At 35.3% G+C, this 20,061-nt stretch overlaps 2 protein-coding genes across 7 annotated transcripts; both read right to left on the reverse strand.

Moving 5' to 3' along the window:
• Nucleotides 1-235: 235 nt before the first annotated feature.
• On the reverse strand, nucleotides 236-12,595 carry LOC142613259 (vacuolar protein sorting-associated protein 9A-like). Of its 2 annotated transcripts, XM_075785513.1 has the most exons (5): nucleotides 12,368-12,595; nucleotides 10,970-11,117; nucleotides 7,664-7,834; nucleotides 3,154-3,330; nucleotides 236-1,740 (listed from the first exon to the last, which is right to left on the reverse strand). In XM_075785513.1, the coding sequence occupies exons 1-5, from the start codon at nucleotides 12,457-12,459 to the stop codon at nucleotides 820-822; spliced, it is 1,509 nt and encodes a 502-aa protein (XP_075641628.1). In that variant the 5' UTR covers nucleotides 12,460-12,595; the 3' UTR covers nucleotides 236-819. The 2 variants fall into 2 exon arrangements, with proteins under 2 accessions (XP_075641628.1, XP_075641629.1); XM_075785514.1 differs by lacking the exon at nucleotides 10,970-11,117 and having other exon boundaries at nucleotides 12,368-12,507.
• Nucleotides 12,596-13,770: 1,175 nt separating this feature from the next.
• Nucleotides 13,771-18,929, reverse strand: LOC142611534 (beta-1,3-galactosyltransferase 7). 5 transcript variants are annotated; one of them, XM_075783591.1, is made up of 11 exons: nucleotides 18,742-18,926; nucleotides 18,467-18,629; nucleotides 18,260-18,318; nucleotides 17,909-18,129; nucleotides 17,693-17,756; nucleotides 15,985-16,057; nucleotides 15,770-15,890; nucleotides 15,578-15,665; nucleotides 15,345-15,470; nucleotides 14,677-14,786; nucleotides 13,771-14,319 (listed from the first exon to the last, which is right to left on the reverse strand). In XM_075783591.1, exons 1-11 carry the CDS (start codon nucleotides 18,837-18,839, stop codon nucleotides 14,171-14,173), a joined length of 1,272 nt encoding a protein of 423 aa, XP_075639706.1. In that variant the 5' UTR covers nucleotides 18,840-18,926; the 3' UTR covers nucleotides 13,771-14,170. The 5 variants fall into 5 exon arrangements, with proteins under 5 accessions (XP_075639706.1, XP_075639701.1, XP_075639704.1 ...); XM_075783586.1 differs by having other exon boundaries at nucleotides 17,909-18,120; nucleotides 18,742-18,924; XM_075783589.1 differs by having other exon boundaries at nucleotides 17,909-18,120; nucleotides 18,467-18,563; nucleotides 18,742-18,923.
• Nucleotides 18,930-20,061: the final 1,132 nt, after the last annotated feature.

A 20,061-nucleotide genomic window follows, 5' to 3' on the forward strand; every position in this document is an offset into this window, starting at 1 on the left:
GAGCCAGAGGTAACAATCTGAAAATTGAAGTTAACAAAACCTTTTTCATACTTACTGTGGAAAATTCACTCTCTTTGGTTTACTTGAGCAATCAGACAACAGAACCGCAAAGCAGTCAAGCCTCTAGGAACTCATAGCAGTCCAATAACATAAAAGGGCTTGCATGCTATGGGGGCCCAGGTTATAGAAGGCCTTTCAAGAGCCTATAAAAAAAGAACCCACAAAGAAGTGGGGGAAACAAAAGGCAAAAATGTGCCCCCTTCAAAGAAGAAGATCAATGGCACAGAGGCAAACTAAACCAAAAACCAGATAGTCCATGTGTCTTAATACATTCTTATCAATTTTCAATTCTACAAATATGCAACTACAAAAAAAAAAGTCCTTGGTATGATGACAAGTGTCTTCTACCAAAAAACAAGGGGGAGGGTGGAGGGATAAAACTAACCTACCAATCACCTCTCCTAGACCTTGTGAAAGTTTATGCATTGGGTACAACCTTTTTACAAACATGCATCTACAAGTACATGTCATTGCATGTTAGGATTGAGGCTATGCCAACTTGAGTTGCAGTGACCTTGTAACTTCATGGAAATGCTAATTAACGATTTCCAAGCCATAGGCTATATTTCCCATTTCTTTCCAGATTTTTCTCATTGCACTCCCAATCAGACAGCATGGCAGTCACTCGTTGCCAACAGAAGTTAAAGCAACTGACAGTTTCACATTCAGCACAGGAAAAGAGAAAGGAAATATCTTGATGACTGCCATTTATTCAAAAATTCAACAAACTTTTAGAAGAAACATGATTTAAGAAAAACTTCATTGTGAAGTCTCATCATTTCCCCCAGCTTGAGGAGCCTCATCCTGTGGCAACTTGGATTCAAAATTTTCCTCTTCCAATAGTGTAACTCTCTCTGAATCACCATCAGTCCTAGCTTGCTTGTTTGACTCATTTGGTTTTTCAGCTCTAGTATCTTCAAGTTTTTTTGTGACTTCTGGATGCTGTTGTTTCTGAGATTCTGAGTTGGATGAAGCAAGAGGTGACTCATTGAGTTTTACAGCTCTAGTATCTTCAGGTTCCTTTGTGGCTTCTGGATGCTGTTGTTTCTGAGATTGTGAATTGGATGAAGCAAGAGGAGTGACACCCAACCCTTTGGCAAGACTAACATACTTGAAAACAAGTTGCTTGTAATTATTTAGGAGGTCCTCTACATCGTTGACTGTTAGGTCACCAACATTGGCAAAAACATATGGATAATCCCGAAAAGCTTGCCTTACCATATCCTCCTTCAAAAGCATGGTTGCCCCTTTATTCTCCAAATCCGAGAGGGATGGAATTTTTGTTAACTGATCTTCTGCAAATGGGACCTCCTTACTTCGGGATTTTGATTCAGATGATTTGGGTCGTATTGTGGAGTCCTTATCCTTATAAACATTCAAAGATTGATGTTTAGATTCCATTGGTTCTGCTCTAGATATGTCTCCTCCAAAACTATAATCACTTTGATCAGATTGACCATCAAAATCAGAAGAAAGCCCAGACAGAAGTGCTCGAGCAGTTTCCATGTTACTTTCGAACTCGGTTTCATCCATTGAAAGGGCCTTTGCATCAATGTTTGAAATGAAGGACTCAGCAGAAAGCATGTTGGTAAAAAAATATGATGCTTCTGCAACTAAGCGAGATTGACACCTGTATCTTTGTATATACAACAGATTTGAGTGCAGTTGTGGAGGGTTTGCCTGCATAATATTGTCAATGCAATTGTAAGTACAACATTCTAAATGCCACATTTCAAGGGCCATTAACCAACAGTAATCTTATGAATCATGGAAGCCACTAGTTTGCAAAGCACTAATGATACTAAATCAGGCTTTGTGCCCTTTAATATTTTGAACTTTCCACCTTCCGCATCCTCTCCCCCTGAAACATATAGTTTAAAGGGACACTTCATTTCATAATATCATGAGATATAATACATGTCTTTGATTGTATCACCACAGTAGAATCACTTCTATAACTTTATCATCCTTAAATTCTAACTTTTGAAAGAATAGGAAGACATAAAATATATAACCAAAAAAAATCTGAAGGAAAATGTTTCAAGACCCATCTATGGTGGTTAACGAGTAGAAACTTTATAGGAGTACTGGAGTAGAAAGCAAACAGCCAAAAAAAGAAAATATACCTGAAAATATATCAGGACTGAGTGGTAGTAGTGCTGATACCAATGAAAATATCAGGAATTAGATTAGCTAACTTTCTGATATCCAAATTTTTAAAATGGGGTTTTATTTTTAAATGCAACTTTAGAAAGCATAGCATCTTTAGGATACAGACGTGCAGGCACATAGACATCAATGTTTTATAAACCAGACCGTTGAAAGAACTGAAAAAGTGAGAGGTCAAGGTCCTGTCACCAAGTCAATTGGGTCAGAACATGACATTATAAATGTTTTTGTGTGTGTGTGTGTGTGTCTATCTATCTATCTATCTATCTATCTATCTATCTAGCCAAGTTGAAGTAATATATAAATAATCAGCTTGATAATGGGGTGTGATAAACCTCTATTAGGTTTGAAGTTCAAAGTTGTAAATATAAAATTTTCATATTTTTAAATTAATTTGTAAAATAAAAATTATATACGTATGTTTTATTCATTTAACATAATTCTTGGTGAAGGTTTTGAATAACTACTTGGATGTTTGGGTTCAAATCCTCCTACATGCAATAGTAAAACGTTTTCCACAAAACCTTAAGAAAGAAGCCCATAGTCAAAGGGGTCAACAGAGGTAAGATCAGACCAAAATAAAGACTAATCGGCAGTTCATTCAACTAGTCCAACCAGCTGGTCCTGTCTGGTTTCTGAAACTTTGACAGATTTCACATATTTCTTGTCCCCATGTCATAACCTACTTTCAAGATTTTACCATCTCCCATGTCCATGCTTCATAGTCAATGCTTATGAGAGTAAGCAACAATCAACATAAAGAATACAAAACAGACTGAAGACACTAATTTTAGTGTTGAACACAAATACCCTATATCTGGAACCAATTGTAAGATTCTCTCTCTCTCACTCTCTCTCTTTTCTGGATATATAACTGTATGGTTTCAACAGGTATATTATGTAACGGTATATATTTAATCTCACCTTTATAGTAACATAAATCAGAACAGGAAGAAATTCATCAGCTCCAGGCACATCTTCTGAAGAAATAGAAGCATGAAGCAGCAAGTTACCGATAACCTTGCAACAATTGAGGATACAAACAAGCTTGTCTCGTGGGGCCTTGTACATGTTGATCTTCTGCAGTTCTTTCTGTGCAAGCTGCCAAAACAGAGCATGAGATGCAGGTAAGACCCCAACATAAACCCCTACCCCAGTTTCCAACTACAACTAAGTGGGTAAGAAAGTGCATAGGAATAGAAACTAGTTTGTTAGCCATTTGTGGATTCACGTCCCACAATTTTAAGGGTGTTCCATTATGCACTTCTGTAATGGATATAACAGATCTTGTATTCATGATCTAATCAATATGCCTCATTTGACATGATTCAGCCAACATTTTTTATATTGGGAACTATTTTATATTGGGAACTAGCAGTCACCAAAAGATATAAAATGGAAGGACCAACATGAAGCCAGTGATTCTGTTTAATTGTCAAATACTCAACACTCAGTATTCCATTTGTGGAATCAACGGGGTAACAAATAATGATGTATAACTTCAACAATGGTAAATTTGTAATGACATCATTATCCCATAATTGGTACTCACAAATATAGTAACATTTTTTTTTTCCTTGATTGGTATGGTTACACATTTACTTGTTGGGCCTTTAATCCACAACCTCATTCTCCACCTTGCTCTTCCAAGGTGCCACAAGACAGAATTGCACCCAGATTTTTCAGCCTTGTGATGGCACTAAGTATACCTACTTAGTCACAGCCAACACCCAACACTCACATAAAGGGACACTATAACAATTTGTGTGAATCAAGTAAACACAACATAAACAAGCATGCACATCAAACACACAAAGCATATGGAAAACCTTCCAACCTTTCATTATTTTGACTCAAAGCACAAATGAAACACAAAAAGCTTTTCCTCACCAAAACCTCCCTTCGCCTAATGACAACTACCAATGCTTACTAACCCAAAGAGTATTACAATGTTTCCCCACAATGAACACTCTGGTTTTTGCCTCAAACATAACCTTACATGTTGTCGACACCCCCAACAGCATATGTTTATTATGTGCAGGAAATAACTGTCCCTTGACTTGCTACCAAATCACAGGAGCAGTCTTCGAGACAAACAGCCCTGTTGTCTTGGAGCCTTTACCCTGCTATTAGCACATCAAAAAAGTTCACATAGCATGCCATTGCTTGATAACTGCCACAACATGCTACTGCCACCTGTTAAACACATGCACAACCTATGCACATGTCCAGCCCAGCACAGACCTTGCTCTTCCATGGCAGCCCCAAAACTTTGCCAACATGCATCCTTAGTCTATGCACCACCATGTGCCAGTGCCAGTGCCAGTGCCATGTTCTAGTCTAACCACACATCACCACCCATATGCAAATTCAACCTTTCTTGGCCATGCAAACCACAACCCAATTTCATGTACACTAAACCATCATGCTACACTCAGGCAGCAGTCACACAGCCTACACGCTGCATGACAACCTACCCAATACTAAATCCACACAAGGCTACCATGGTTTATCCTACTGCACTTGCTGCCCACAACACATGCATGGCTTGCAACCTGCCAAGCCATGACCACAAACCATTGCCTTTGCAAAGCCACTATCACACTGCCATTAAGCCAACTCGTCTATTCATGCACTACAATAAGGCAATACGGCCTATTATTATCTCAAGGAGCCTTACACAGCTCATGGCATGCCTCCCTCATGCCCATAAGTTTGTGTGGCTGACATGGATGCAAGTGCCACCACATGCAGCCACCTTTCTCAACCATCAAGGGTCTCTTTTTTTTCTTTTTTCATATAATTTAATAGTTGGGAGTGGGCAAATTTGCACACTGGACGTCTTTGTTGGAAACACCAAGAGGTCTAGCACATTGGGAGCAGCTGCCATTTAAGCTAGAGCTCACTAGCCACAATAGTGAAATCTACATAACTTAAGTGCAATAAAAACCAACAAATTAATTGTATCACACTTTACAGGTACTGAATTTTTATGGGAGCAAGTTACAATCTCTTCCTGTCACTTCATTTGGTTTTTTCATGCTAAAGAAAAGATCATTACTTTAAGGAGGATCCTCAACACCTTGAGTTTCAATTTAGTAGAAATAGATAGCCCCAAGTTAAGGATTGAAGTTTAACATGCCTATATATACTCTCAACCATAGTTATAAATATCATACCATATCTTCCACAATATTCTGCATTGGTAGATCATTCCATACACTTAACCCCTTGACATGTACTGGTTTAAATATCAGGGTGTTTAATCCTATACCGTTGTTTCAGCCGGAATGAAATCATACCTTTTTTTTTTGGTAATTTTTTTAGCATGGGAGAATTTCTTTTGAATTGAGAAAATATAAGTTCTTCTTAATTTGATGATGAGTTAGATGTAGTTAATTTGAGTTCATGAGTTAGATGAAAGAAAAAGATGGGACAGCTTTTTAGGCTTTACTAGAAATGTCATTGATTATGGCTTTAGAATAGGGTATTGGCATGATCTGTGGAATGGTTACACTATCCTTATTGAGATTTATTCTAGCCTTTTCCTTATTGCTAAGGATAGAGACACTATGGTGGCAGATTATTTAATGGGTGCTTTCATAGGAACCTGTTATTCATCAGATAGGTGTATAATCAGGAATTAGAAGATACGGTTCAGTTGGAGGATGAACTGATACGGTTCAGTTAGAGGATGACCTACATACAAAAGAGTTATGTCACCAGGAGGAAGACATATTAGAATAGATCCCTCAAAGACACAAGGATTTAAAGTGAAGAGTTATTATAAAGCACTAAGAGGAGGCACGATTTTTATTCCTCGGAAGCGATTTTTTTTTTTTTTTAAGGTATTCATTGTCAGAGTATTTCCAAAGTTTGTGTTCCATCAAGGCTGGCTTTTTAGGTAAGATCATTATGGATTGGTGCTTTATGTGCAAAAGCCAGGAAAAGAGTGTCTCATCGTTTCCTCCATTGTAGGGAGGCTTGGGAAATGTGGTCTCTGATTTTTTTGCTTGTTTGGTGTGTCGCTGGTAGTGCCTTCTGTGTTGGAATTATTGTCTTGTTGAAAGAAACATTTTGGTGAGAGAAGGGATTGGGAGCTTTGGAACGTTGTTCCTGTGTGTATAATGCAGTGTTGTTGGAGACAGATATGCTCGATGCTTTGAGGGGCAAGAGAAGCATACAGTGAAGTTGAAGTATTCAGTCATGAAGATTTTCTATGACTGTACTTCAACTTCCCTGGCTTATTCCACTGGACTTTCTGGAGTTCTTGGACCATTTTTTTTATAATTATATATACTTTCATTTTAATTTTTTGGGCTTCTCCTTTGTATACCTCACCATGTACTAGAATTCCCTTTGGCACTTTTTCTTTTGATGGATTTTCATTACTTTGCTCTTAAAAGAAATTTTAAAAAAAAGGTCAATCAAGCTCAGAATTGAGGAAGATGAAGTAATAAATCATAGGCAGAAAATAATCCAAAAGAAATAATGGGGAAAGGGATATTTTGTGCCATAATGCCCAATTTGGATGGAGGGAGAGTGGAGGGAAGTAGAGTAGAATTGGCCGGAAATTAGCTCCATCCAAACTGGCCATAACTGATATGCAACTACATGGTAAAGTATCAGCTCTGTGCATAATTAATATTAGTACAACAAATATAGCAGTCAATCTATACCAAAGATGGAAACCACAATTTATCAGTTAATATATACAGTACTGGCATAAACTGGGACAATTTTTGATTCATATACTTGTCCAAAATACTATTATGGAAACTAAATTTCAAAATGCTATTTAGATCTTTTTAAAAAAAAAATGGTTGTATCTAGTGCACAAATTTTCACTTTTGAGGGGTTTAGGAGAGGTGATTGGTAAGCAGCCTTACCTCCTCCCCCCTTTTTTGGATAGGTTGATTTCCATTTATTTAGATATAAAACTGATACTAAAATAAAGTTTTATTCAAAAAAAGAATAAACCCCTTTAGGACGGAGAGGGCTTAACTATAACAAATCATCTTGGACAAAAGAACAAAACAATTTGACACAGACGGAAAACTTAAAAAGCAATTAGTCACAAAACTTCGTAGGGAAAGAATAGCTATGTGCTTATTTTTGTCCATATGCAAAGCCACACATATAAGTTTGTATGTGCAATAACTAGCACATTTATTTGTCCACATGCTGAAGAACTATGAAAGCTGCGCCTTACAGTGGAATTAGAGTTAGAAGGACAGGAAATAGACAGTACATATACAATACCTGAGTGTGTCTTGCTGGATCCCATGCCTAAAATCATTGAAGACATATTGGATATGGGAAAAAGAAAAAGATCTAAAAATGCCTTGTTTCACACGCAAACATGCCAAGAATGTCACTCTAAGGATGTAAACATGCACACAGACTCGGAGTATTGAATAGAATCTATACTTACTAGCCATGATGTTTCATTCTGAAAGTTCCGTTTAATATCCAAATTTTCTGGACGAATGAATTGTTGAATCAAAGCCATCTTCTCAGAAAGTTGGTGATCAAGTTTTACATCATCTGGATGTGAAGCAAATACACGAGTAAATAACTTTGTCATGACATACTTCTCCAGTCCCTGCATTTGCAATAAAGCCCAGAGGTAACAAATCATTTTAGGAAGAAGTATTATCCTATAACAGATTACATTATGAAAAAACACACCCAAGAAAAAAAGGAGATAAAAGAATAAAATTACCAAAAAATTAAAAATACATAAAATTCATTCGAACAAATGATGTACAGTTCAGTAAGTCTGAAGTACCCAGTTTCTTACTACTTGGATGATATGTTAACTATTGCACACACGATCTCATAAATAATTGCACCAACAAATGGGAAAATATCAGCCATTTTGGGCAAAAGGCCAAAAACTCAAGCAGTTTCTTGAAAACTTGCTTAAAACTTTGAGTATTTAGAGATGCTTTCGTTATTCCCAATAAGATAGCTCGCTAACAGATCTCTTCTTCCAAAGCGCGCCCTGTTCGTTCCGCCCACAACAATTCAATTAGTTCTCCGGGTGAAAAAGCATTAGACATTCTGTTATCCTTAGCCCCAAAAACTTATAGTTTAGGTGGCAAAATTAACAAAATAAATACATCTTGATTCTTGACCAAATGACATTATTTTGGTTCATTTTGGATGAAATCATAATCCATCCCACAACCCTACAATGCAATTACCAAAGATAAAGTTGCTTAGCATACTCAGAGAAGAAGAGAATAGAATTGAGGTCATTTCTGATTTCTGAACCAGTTGCTAATTCCAGGCACAAGAGAAAGATTCCTGCAGTATACATCAGGTGTCCTGGGTCACACCCTCTCCATATGCTACATACTAGCTACTAATTCTTGATCTCAAAGAGTACACAGTATCAAGGGTTGTAAAAGTTGCCTCTAAATCAAAATTACTGTTCAAACTTCAAAAAATCACAACTGAGAAAAATACAAAGGATTTTTTTTTTTTTTTAAATGAGCTTTTTTTTAATGTTAGTGTACTTTATTACCAAAAATAATATAGCAAGAAAGAAGAAGAGAAAAGGAAAAGCTGGTCATATATGTAGGATGGGGTAATCACTGAGAAAACCAACCAAAAAAGGAGTTAGAAAAAGCTTCCACAGCCTTACTTCTACTGAGACTCCCACAGACTCACAGTCACCTGCCTGTCTACCTGCATATTTATACTCATTAGAGTTTTGTACAGAGATGGTGTTTTGGTCTGGTGCATGGTGTGTATGTTTACTGATCATAACAGTGAACACAGGCACCTTAGTATCGTTAAAGAAAGGTTATATGCTAGTTGTTGCTATCAGAATTTGCTTCCTTTTTATCTATGTAGCTTCCACTCGTTTTCCAGAGCTCTACTGCCAAAACTAGGAAGTCAGAGATGCTCACCTCGTGTTTCAGTTCATAAAGACATAAACTAACTCTAGGATAGTAAACAGTTAGTACTTATTTTAAAGAAAAATACAATTAAGAGTGAGAAAGAGTTGCTTGGGTTTTGAGCTTTTAAAAGCTTTACTTAACCAGCCTGTGTAAAGTTCTTCAGATGTTTCAATTCGAAGTTTTGAACTCATCAAGTATTCCTGCATAGTGTATATGGCTTTCTTACTATTACGTTTGGTAAATATTAATACCCTTTGCAACTATAACATAAATCACTGTAGAGAAAAGAAACGTGGGAATTTCATTGGATCAAAACTGATTATGAACTATCAGAAAATTCTTCTTCTTTTTTTCTTTTTTTTATGAATCAGTAAGAAGTCTTATTGTGATACAAAGACCTACACAACAGGCCAACAAGTCTATTTCCCAACAGAAAACAGACCTTTTTACCACGCAGACATTTCAATTTTTCTTTAGTTAAATTTAAACCTAATCCAACACCCACCCACCCTAATACCATCCTAGCCAAAGGCCTGAGGCCTAGGAGCCTAGAAATTAAATTTTAACTTGGTAGCTTTAACAGAGACTAAATTAATTTTTTTTTATGAGTACTTTGCAACCTTCATTGCAGACATACTGAGTTCATTTGTTCTATTAGGGCCGTTATATTGGCCTTCCCTGTACACACTCTAAGAAGATAAGCAGTGTCATAACCCCAAATACAGAAGTTAGATATTATTTATTTATAAAGTAACATAAATCAGAAATTATATCCAGAGTCATATAGCCTTCTTTCTCCATCCCCTTATGTCTTTATTTCTTCTTTGCTTGAGCTATAATTTTAACACAATACTTTTGGAAAGAATAAGCGCGTACAATGTGCAATGTTAAGGGTCATGCCTCTATGCAATCAGGTAGATTGTTTGCATTGTATGGTAAAGCCTGCCATGCGAATCAAAAAAAGGAGGGGGGGGGGGGGAGCAAAGCCAGCTGTGAATGCAAGGGAAAATGCTATTTGGTTTGGTAGCTTTCTCAGAACTTGTTTATTTTCAGGATTTCAAAAAGTTATGTTAGTTGTTGTTAATAATAATTATTTAAGACAACTAACGTTTAGTCCCAAAATTTTGGGTTTAGCTATGAATCATCAACAGACTAGTCAAAGTCAATCACATGTATTCTTTTCCACCATTCTATTCTATTCAAAATCATACTCTATATTACTTACTTAATTGACATATTCTTTTTGCTATTTCTATTAATGTTATTTTTTATCTTCCTCTACCTTTTTTTTGTTTCCTTAACTTGAATTAACTAACTTTTTATCATTGGTGCATTAATCGTTCTTCTTTGAACATGACTAAACTATCTAATGCAACTCTCCTTCTTCTTTGTTTCTACTTTTACTAAACTTACATTCCGTGTACTTTTTTTTGAAGTATCATTATTATCAGTAAGCATTTATGTTAGTTTCATGAATATACATGCTAAAGTGACATAGACAGTAAAATGCAAGTTGAAAAGTCTCTATAATCAATCTACTATGGTGATGTCACTTCAACAACTACAATTACCTCTTGGCGAAATTCCCAGAAGGACCAAAAAAAGAATTGTTGTTTGGTCATTTCGATCAAGATTCTTGGATTCACTATTGCAAAATATATTAAATTGTTATCTTTTTGAAGACCTTTTCAGTAACCTATAAATAATATTGTTCTATAATATGGTCAGGTAGAGAAGATGCGTTCCACCAAAAACAGAAATAGGACATCATAATAAAACAACAATCCTATCAAAGTGTGGAAATACTAGGTAAGCGTCCAGTAACTCACTTCACCAGCACTCTCCAGCTCCTCCTCTGAGCAACCAGCCCAGAGTGGGTGAGCCCTGAAAGCTACTTCCATTTTGGCAAAGAACTCCTGTACTGAAGCACCGTCCCTCTCTGGATCAGGAGCATTGTTTGAAAAGGAGACAATAAAACTGCCATATGGAACACATCACATTCAAAACATTGCACATGACTGTTTTGTAAAAGGAAATGTATTGTCATCTAACCAACCAAAATATGTAGAAGGAAAGAACCTTTTTAGGTAAATAAATATATAAACAAAGACATGGCAAATCTTTTATGGAAAGGCTATCGAGAATTCTAGTCATCATGACTCCATGAGCTCTCTTCCTCTCTAGGTTCCTTCCACATATAATGACTCACATGCCTAGTCAATGGATAGAATACTTAAATGAATATAACATTCGATGAAAGATCATACACGCGCAATCAACATTTAAAATTATTTCTCCTTTGAATATGTTCGACTAGCACAATTCTGAAACTTTTATAAAAGAGTGTGACCAAAATTCAGATGCTCTATATGATTTCCATTATGTGTCTTTTTCATTTTCAGTGCTCGGAATTCAATAATTTAGGGGAAGTATCTTTACACAATCTACTTTACAGTCTCTAAATGCAAAGGAATTCATAACAGAAGATGACTCAGCCGAAAATATAACTTCCCCATGAAATGTCCGTAAGGTCAACTTAGGAATTCTACATCCATTGCCTGGAAATCCTTATGATACATCATACATACCATATAAGTCAAATAAATGCTCCCCGATCAGCTTCCCTATATATTCCCCAATTAACACTTCATTTATATGTGCGTGTATATATATTTACATATACAACAACAAAAAAAGCCTTAGTCCCAATTTTTTTGTGGTCGACTATGAATCCTCAACAAGTTATTCAGGGTCGGATCAAGCTACATGGTATAACTATTTAACATCACAACACTGAATAACTTTTCAAATTAATATTTTAGAAATATCACCATTGATTTACACACTCCTTTTGTTCTTAACATGCACATCAAATTTCGTGTTAATTGAATAAAAAATTCATGTTTTATATATAATTTTAAAGCACCAGAAAAAATTGAAATTAAAACATTTTCATAGATGAAATAGGTGTTGGACAGCGATTTCCATGATATTTTTGCAAACATTTTATAGATAATAAGATAGCTAAGCTAATGATCTCTACTTCAAAATCTCATGCTAAATTGAAATTGAAATTGAAATTCTAAGTCGTAAGTTAAAATAGCTAAGCTAGTCCAAGTCCTAAGACACTCTGGCGTGTTGGCTTGGCTATGCTGGAGCATGCATTTTGATATTGATGGAATTGAATGGAAGTAACAGTGAGAGAGTGAAAGTGAAAGTGAAAGTACCTTTTGATGGATTTGACGAAATCGGCGGCGGAGGGTTGTCGCATGCGATCCAGAAAATCGTGCAAACCTAAGAACCCGTCGGAGTTCTCCATTCAACCACCACCGTCACCGTCACTGTCACCGTCCGATTACTATCAATCTCGGATTCCGGAGCCTCTCTCTCTCTCTCTCTCTCTCGAGGTGGACCGTGGACGAGACTCACTCAAGAAAAGAAAATAATGATGGAGTAGTTTTTGGATTTTTTTTTAAGTTCTAATTAACGTTTAAAAATTAATCACGCTTACGATTGAATTGCCAAGGCCCAATCCAAGGCCTTATAATGAGGCTGAGAGACTGGGCCTAGCCCAATACCAACTGGCGGTTTTTTCTTTTTCTTTTTTTATTTAGGTTAAACAAAAGCTAAGATAATTCATTTATTAAATTACTATTTGTGGATCTCCTACTACTTTTTGCCTCAGCTTTATTTTAAATAATTTAATTTTCTGACTTTTAAAAATAAAATAATTTTTAGTTTTTGGCTCATGCAAATAAGCAGTTCTCAATAAGATATTAATCAATGTTGATTAAGCAAAAAAAAAAAAAAACTCTTGCCATAAATTACTATTATAGTTAGCTTTGTAGAATTGTGTTTATTTAGGAACTCAAACGTCACAATGTAATCAACCTCTTAAAAATACTCATAAATAAATTTTCTTTTTTAAAAAACTTATTACAAATTCAAATTAAGAGCCTGTTTGGAATTCGCTAATTTTGTTAAAACTGAATACTTTTTACTGAAAGTATTAAAGATAAAGATAAAAGTTAGCTGAAATAGTACAATTAGACTCATGAATAGTACCAAAAAGTGTAGTAGGACCCATAAATAGTAACAAAGATAATCTGAATACTAAAATAAGCTAGCAAAATTAAGTCATGCCAAACAAACACTAAATACTCTTAGTTTTAAATTATATGGCAAATGCCGCAAATCCAAACGTACATAGAGGTGGTACTTAAGAAAAACTCAAGCTTGATGGACAAGTCCAAGCTAGCAAGTACATAAACTCAATCTGCCATAATCGTGCATTAAGTTAATCTTAAGCCTATCTTAAGTCTGTGCAAGGATATTCAATAATTCAATTTCTAAAAAGTCAAGGAAATTAGGAATCCCAAGCAACTCAGAACATATATATATGTGTGTGTGTGTGTGTGTAGATTCCAATTACCTCAACTGGTAAAGTCTCTAATGATTGAATAAGAAATTTAAGGTTCAACCTCCACCTACACCAAAAACTAATTGGTGTTTTAGTATAATGATAAAGGGTATAATGATAAAGGATTGAATAAGGGTTTTATTTATTTTATCCTCTTGATGATTTTCATCACAAAACTTGAAATTGGAATTACACTTACACAATATGGTGTTGCAGCAAAAGCAATGCGATTTTTGTATTTCACTACACAAAGTAAAACCAGTTCAACCAAACATTAATAATACAAGTAATTTACTTCTGCTAATGGGGGCTACGCTATGCTCCCCCCCCCCCCCCCCCCCCAAAAAAAGAAAAAATCCTATCTTGAGATATCTGACAAGTATTGATGTAACTGAACTGCTAAAAGTTTGAATGAACAGCTCCATATAACTTATGCACTGGATTTTGCGCACCAGCTTTTACATGGCTGAAGAAGCAGCGTATGGACTTGTATGTCATAGATATATGCACAGCTTTCACCAATTTAATGCTCTAAACTGCCTGTGTCTATGTTGTTGAACCTGGTTATAAATTTTCTGAAACCTTGTCTGTGTAAGGACCTTGAATTGATTTAATATACAGCGCTCCAAACAGCAGCATCTCCTTCACCACACTTCGAGTGAACAGACTTGATCTTCTCCACTGACTTGCAGATTCCGCTGCAGCTCCAATCAAATGACGCAACGCAAACATTACCTGCCTGTGCCTTCCACTCACAATCTGCAACAATGGAGCATTAATTTCAGTTAAGAAGAGAGAAAACACAGCCATTAGTTTACACCGATGTCCATAAACACATCATGCCTGACAGAGGTGAGTTGCATTTAGAAACCAAAATCTAAAGACCCCAACATTTAAACGTCCAACCCAAGATGCAACAAGTATTAAGTAGTAAGAACTTCCAAAGGACTTTCTGGCAAAATCAAAGCTCAGATTGGTATAACAAAGTTAATTATCTTGTGGTGTATCATCTAGTAGCAGTAAACTAGTCCCCACCTCTTTTTTAGTTCTGAAAATTATTCTCTTTTTTTCCCCTTTGTGTATTATCTAATTTCATATATCTTTCAAAAGCAGTACCTGGTGGTGTTCCACAGCACATATTGTGTTCATCAATGTGCTCAACTTCAAGACCAATAAACCATGAACCAAGTGACACATCTTCATTGGCGTACTTATGCAATATATGCCTGCAATCACAATCACCACCTCTCATAATTAAACTGTGTTGCACAAAGAAGAATGCTTGTATGTGAAACTGTTCCAAATATAAACACTACCACACCCAAAAAGTCTTGCCGTTTCCAGGAAAATATAGACCCATAAACAGTTCTCTTTTGACTAGATTCAATACTCTTGGGCACATTGTTATTATTTTGGGCCAATACAAAGTCTTCTGAACACTCAAAATTTTATGTTAATTTCAACTAATGAACATAATTTCAAAGTTTCAATGAAATTTTCAAAATATCTTTTTGACCTAGGCAAAGACCAAATATAATGTCAAAATTGTCGTTCCAGTTTCAATGAATTTTTTTCAGCATATCTTTTTGACAGAGAAAAAAGATATAATATAGTGATCAAGTTTCAAAATAATTTCGTGCTTTAATAGGTAAGAAAAATATCAATTTATTGGTTATCTCAGAACAAAAGCTCTAAACATAAAATCTTTGAAGATGAGGTCCATGACCCTTAATATAGCAGCTCACAGGGTACCAAATTAGGCACTTTCATATGGGAAACCTTACTGGTTGATGGAGATGTATGTGGCTAGATCCTTTGAGATTGCATATATCTGCCCAGTTGCATGTCGGAAGTATTTATTCCCCTCTTCTCCAAATTTCCAGTACTCTGGTTCATGATATTTGACATCCCTAAAGAACAAAGGAACTTAAAATGTCAACATGACACTACAGTGATAGGGCAGAAACAAAGGGAATGGTAATATTTTCATTCAACATATAATCTGTAGAAGTATTACGATCGAGAAAGAACAGGTCCAGATTTCATGCACCCAATGTAGACTCTGGGTTTTGAACGGTGACGGGCAAGAGTTGTAGCTAGCATACCTACAGAAGTAAGACATGTAAGAAAGTCAACCAAACTACCAAAGCAAGGGTGAAATACTCTTTTCTTTCCGATAACGCAATAGAGATGTTGAGGCCGTGCGTACCCAAATTGACATGGACATCATCATCCACTTTGACATAGAAGTCAGCATCCCATTTTGCAACTGCGGTTGCAAAGAAAATCTTTGTTTTTGAAGACAGCTCATGATACCCTTCAACATGCTCCTACAACATAATGGAACGTATTGAAAGTTTGTTAACCTTTTCATGGCAGAATGTCTTACATATTTAATACACAACTTTATGTACATCTTTTTACCAGCCTAAGAAAGTCTTTGTGCAGAGACTCTTCTAAATCAATAGCTCGATCTAAAATGCTGTTGGCTGTTGCACTGAACCAATCATCCAAATATCAATCAGTTCAATTCCATTTAAAGCAAAATAATTTTTTTTCATGAGTAAAAGCAACAAAGAAACAATGACAATATGATACTTAAATTAGATGTTCAGAAAAAGCATGAGCCCAAATGTTAGATCACAGCATACACTACAGAGATTCTGTAAAGAAATTTCAACCATAATTTCTGATGTCAAAAATCAAAATGTGATTCTATATTCTAAAACTAAATTGATGAAGCATGCGATGCAGAACAGGCTCCCACAAAATGGGCAGATTGATTGTCCAGGACTGGGAGACACCAAAGTGTCTCTGATACAGAATAATTGACTTGATTAGTTAACAAGTTACACAACTAGTCTGAAACCAAAATTGTTTTTTTTTATAAGTAGTGTGAAACCAATTATGTTATTGACAAAAAGAACCAGCAGTGGAAGAACTACATAGCACAGACTGTAAAGAGATTATTATATGGCAAATGTCACAATTGATGGATCCTATAGATACAAATGCAGTCATCATGAATTACCATGTCATATTCTGTGGCATGGTCTAAGGTTATATAATTTAAATATAGTTATTTCAGTAAAAGGCTTTGTTACAGCAGAGCAGAGCAGCTTGCATTCAGGTTAAATGACTGAAGGTTAAAGCAAATGTAGCAGATATCAGTGAAATGAATGGATAGCTAACAGTTTGCTTCATGCAAACCTATTTTGTTTTGGCAACAAAATGGTGAGAAGACAGGGAAAGAAATGGTGTAAATTATTAAGGCTAATGTGGGAGCTGCTCTTTAGGTGCTTCAAATACAGGAAGAATTCAAGCAAGTATTGCTATCAATCCAAACTAAGATATTCAGGGACCATCAACGCAGGAAAGAAAGAGCAAAAAAAATGTGCAGATACATCAAGCCTTCTTGATGCTGCCCACAATACAGTGAATTTGTAAGGCACCAAAAGTTTCAAAAGGTTAGGCAAGTTCATATTTTGGTGAACAGTTTATGCAGAAATCTAGTCATGCACTAACCAATACTCATAATTACATTTAAAATGGGAGTAGAGCTAGTGGATAGTAATTTTGTCTCAAATTTGCTCCTAAAAATATATAATTATGAAGCAACCAAGAATTCATTAGTATTGTTGCCCATACTTGTTTGTCATCATTAAGAACTGCAAAAGGAGTGATTCCATTGATCGAAATATTTCATAATAACCTCATAAATATCTCTTCTGCTCAGGAATTAAAGTCTTCCTGGGCATGAAGTCATGGTGACATACAAAAGAATTATCAAGCAATTTCTGCTTTCTGTTAAGTTTTTACATTTGCGAGGATTATAACATAGAGAAAAGAAATCCAAAATGTCAATTCGCTGAGAAATTAAATTTTTCTATATCTTTTAATGAACCAAATTGAATTTTAAAATAAAAATATATATTTTACTGGAATTTTTGGCATGAAAATGCTCAAAGAAATTCCATTAACCCCATTATTTCAAATCCTACAGAGAACAGACTGAAATCACCAAGCATATGATCAATCCAGCTTCCAAAGCATACCAAAAGTTTCTTTTGTTCAGGGATATCTATTACAGAGCTAGCGCTTACAAAAGGAACCAAACAGACAAGTAATTTACCTGTGGCCAATCATGAACCGGACCACAATTCCCTTCTCACGCTCCAACTGGACAAGCTTTTCACCTAATCAAAATAAAAACACAGACAATCTTAACAAATGAACCTACAATAATAAACAAATGTCACTCAGTACACAAAACTATCACTTTTGCAGGGTAAAAAAAGTTGATTAGTAGCCAGCCTTTTCCACAATTATAATATGATGTAACGATTACCTTGGGGCATCCAAGTCATTCTAACCGAATCACGCCGCTTCCTACTACTGAAAGCAGTGTTGATTCCAATAACTACGAACGCTTTCTTCCTTGGTGCACCATTTTTAGGCAAAAAAGATGTGGCAGCAGAGCCATCAGAGATCCCCATTTCCCGAGAACTCCGAGTTGCTGATAACTCCTTGTTGAGCATTGAAATCTGCTTGTCTAGAGATCTAACAAGCCTCCACAAAAAAAAAAAACCCCACAAAAGCGTCCAAATTATTAACAAAGTAATTAAGAGCTTCATAATTGTTAACCAAAAAAAGAAAAAATCTAAGAAACTAATACAATTGCTAGTTAATTCGAACTCACTGAACTGCGTCTTGGGTTCTGTGAATACTCTCCACTACGTCGCTATTCGGTGCCGGTTTCTGATTTTAATTAAAAACCAATCCCAAACATAAACAAATAAAAATATATTAATGTAAAACAACGAAAATTCAAATACCAAATACAACTATTTAAAAATAAAATAAAATGGGGTTGAGAATTTTTGTTATTGTAAATGAATAAATATACCGTTTTAGTATTGCAATCGTCGGCGACAGTTGGTAACTCTTGTTCGTGTCGACGGTGAGACATGAGCTGACCGTTGGATTCTGATGGGGCCCACATCCTGTGCAACCAACGATCCGAAGTCACAACCTCGTCGGCTTTCGAAAACAACAATAACAAACAACAACTACAACCCAAACAAACCTTAAAAAAATCAAAACCAAACTGACTCTATTTTTTTTAACCATGAAACATGTAAACACTAAATATTAGTCACCAAAAAAAAAATATATATGAACCTGCTTGTGATGAGAACGCCAAGAATGAAGGAAGCGATGCAAATAATGGGTATCCATTTGGCTGAGATTCTACCAGAACCAGAGTTGCGGTTCTTCATTTTCTGAGCGTGTGTAAGAGAGAGAGAGAGTGACACGAAGCTAAGAAACAAAAGTCTATTTAAACAAGTTTGAGTTTTTTTTTTTTTTTTTTTTTTGATAGGAAAACGAGTTTGAGTTTGATTGTTGTTTTGGTTTTCGCTTGGTTTTTTTTTTTTTAGGCGCGCTGTTGTTGTTGTTGCCTTTGGAGAGTTTGGACCGTCAAAGTTGGCAGTTATTATATGCGGCCTGGTGTACTATTCCATCAATAATATTTTTGTCCTATAGTAACGTCCACGCCAGTCACGGCACGAGTCAAGAACCTCTTTTGGGCTTTTTGGACTATAATCATGGAAACCCAAACTGTTTGACTTTTCTTAAATGGAATGGTTTAAATTATTACTTTCCTCTTTAATTTTTTTTGCATGAATTTCGTTCTTTTTCCCTAAACCATTGAATACATTATTATATTTATCCCATTTGCCAATTTCATGGAAACCCAAACTGTTTGACTTTTCTTAAATGGAATGGTTTAAATTATTACTTTCCTCTATAATTTTTTTGCATGAATTTCGTTCTTTTTCCCTAAACCATTGAATACATTATTATGTTTATCCCATTTGCCAATTTCAAAAAAAATTACTGTAATCACCGCACACTCTTGGTGCGATGGTCACTTCACAAATATAAGTGTTTGTGGAGTATGTGGGTGAGGGTCGGGGTTCAAGTCTCCAGGAAGGAGCTTCACATACATATACATTTAAATTAGGCTAGAGTAGAATTCTATCTTGTATCAAAAATAATAATAATAATAATAATAATAATAATAATTACTGTAAAAAGTTTTTTTTTGTTTGTTCATAAACTATTTGGAAAAAGAATTTCTTTAACAAATTTAAAAATAAAAATATATATATTTTAAAGTGTATGGACAAAAAGTGAAATTCATAAAAACTTTGGACTAGAACAATATTTTAACTAAAGGGGTACATAATAACTTATAAAGGGAGGTATTCATAGATAGGGTTACGATGAGATTACCCTTTATTTATAAAAAAAAAAAATTATACTTGATATAATTATTTGTGATGTTACATCTCTCAAGTTATATTTGGTATAATTTTAAGTAATATTACAACACTCAATATTTTTTAATTGAATGTGAATTTTGACAAATCCATCATTAGATTACATTATCTTCGTATATTCTCTATATTTGCAAAATTTCAAGGTGATCAAAAATTA

Source organism: Castanea sativa, chromosome 10, assembly GCF_040712315.1.
Source record: "Castanea sativa cultivar Marrone di Chiusa Pesio chromosome 10, ASM4071231v1".
Classification (NCBI taxonomy): Eukaryota; Viridiplantae; Streptophyta; class Magnoliopsida; order Fagales; family Fagaceae; genus Castanea; species Castanea sativa.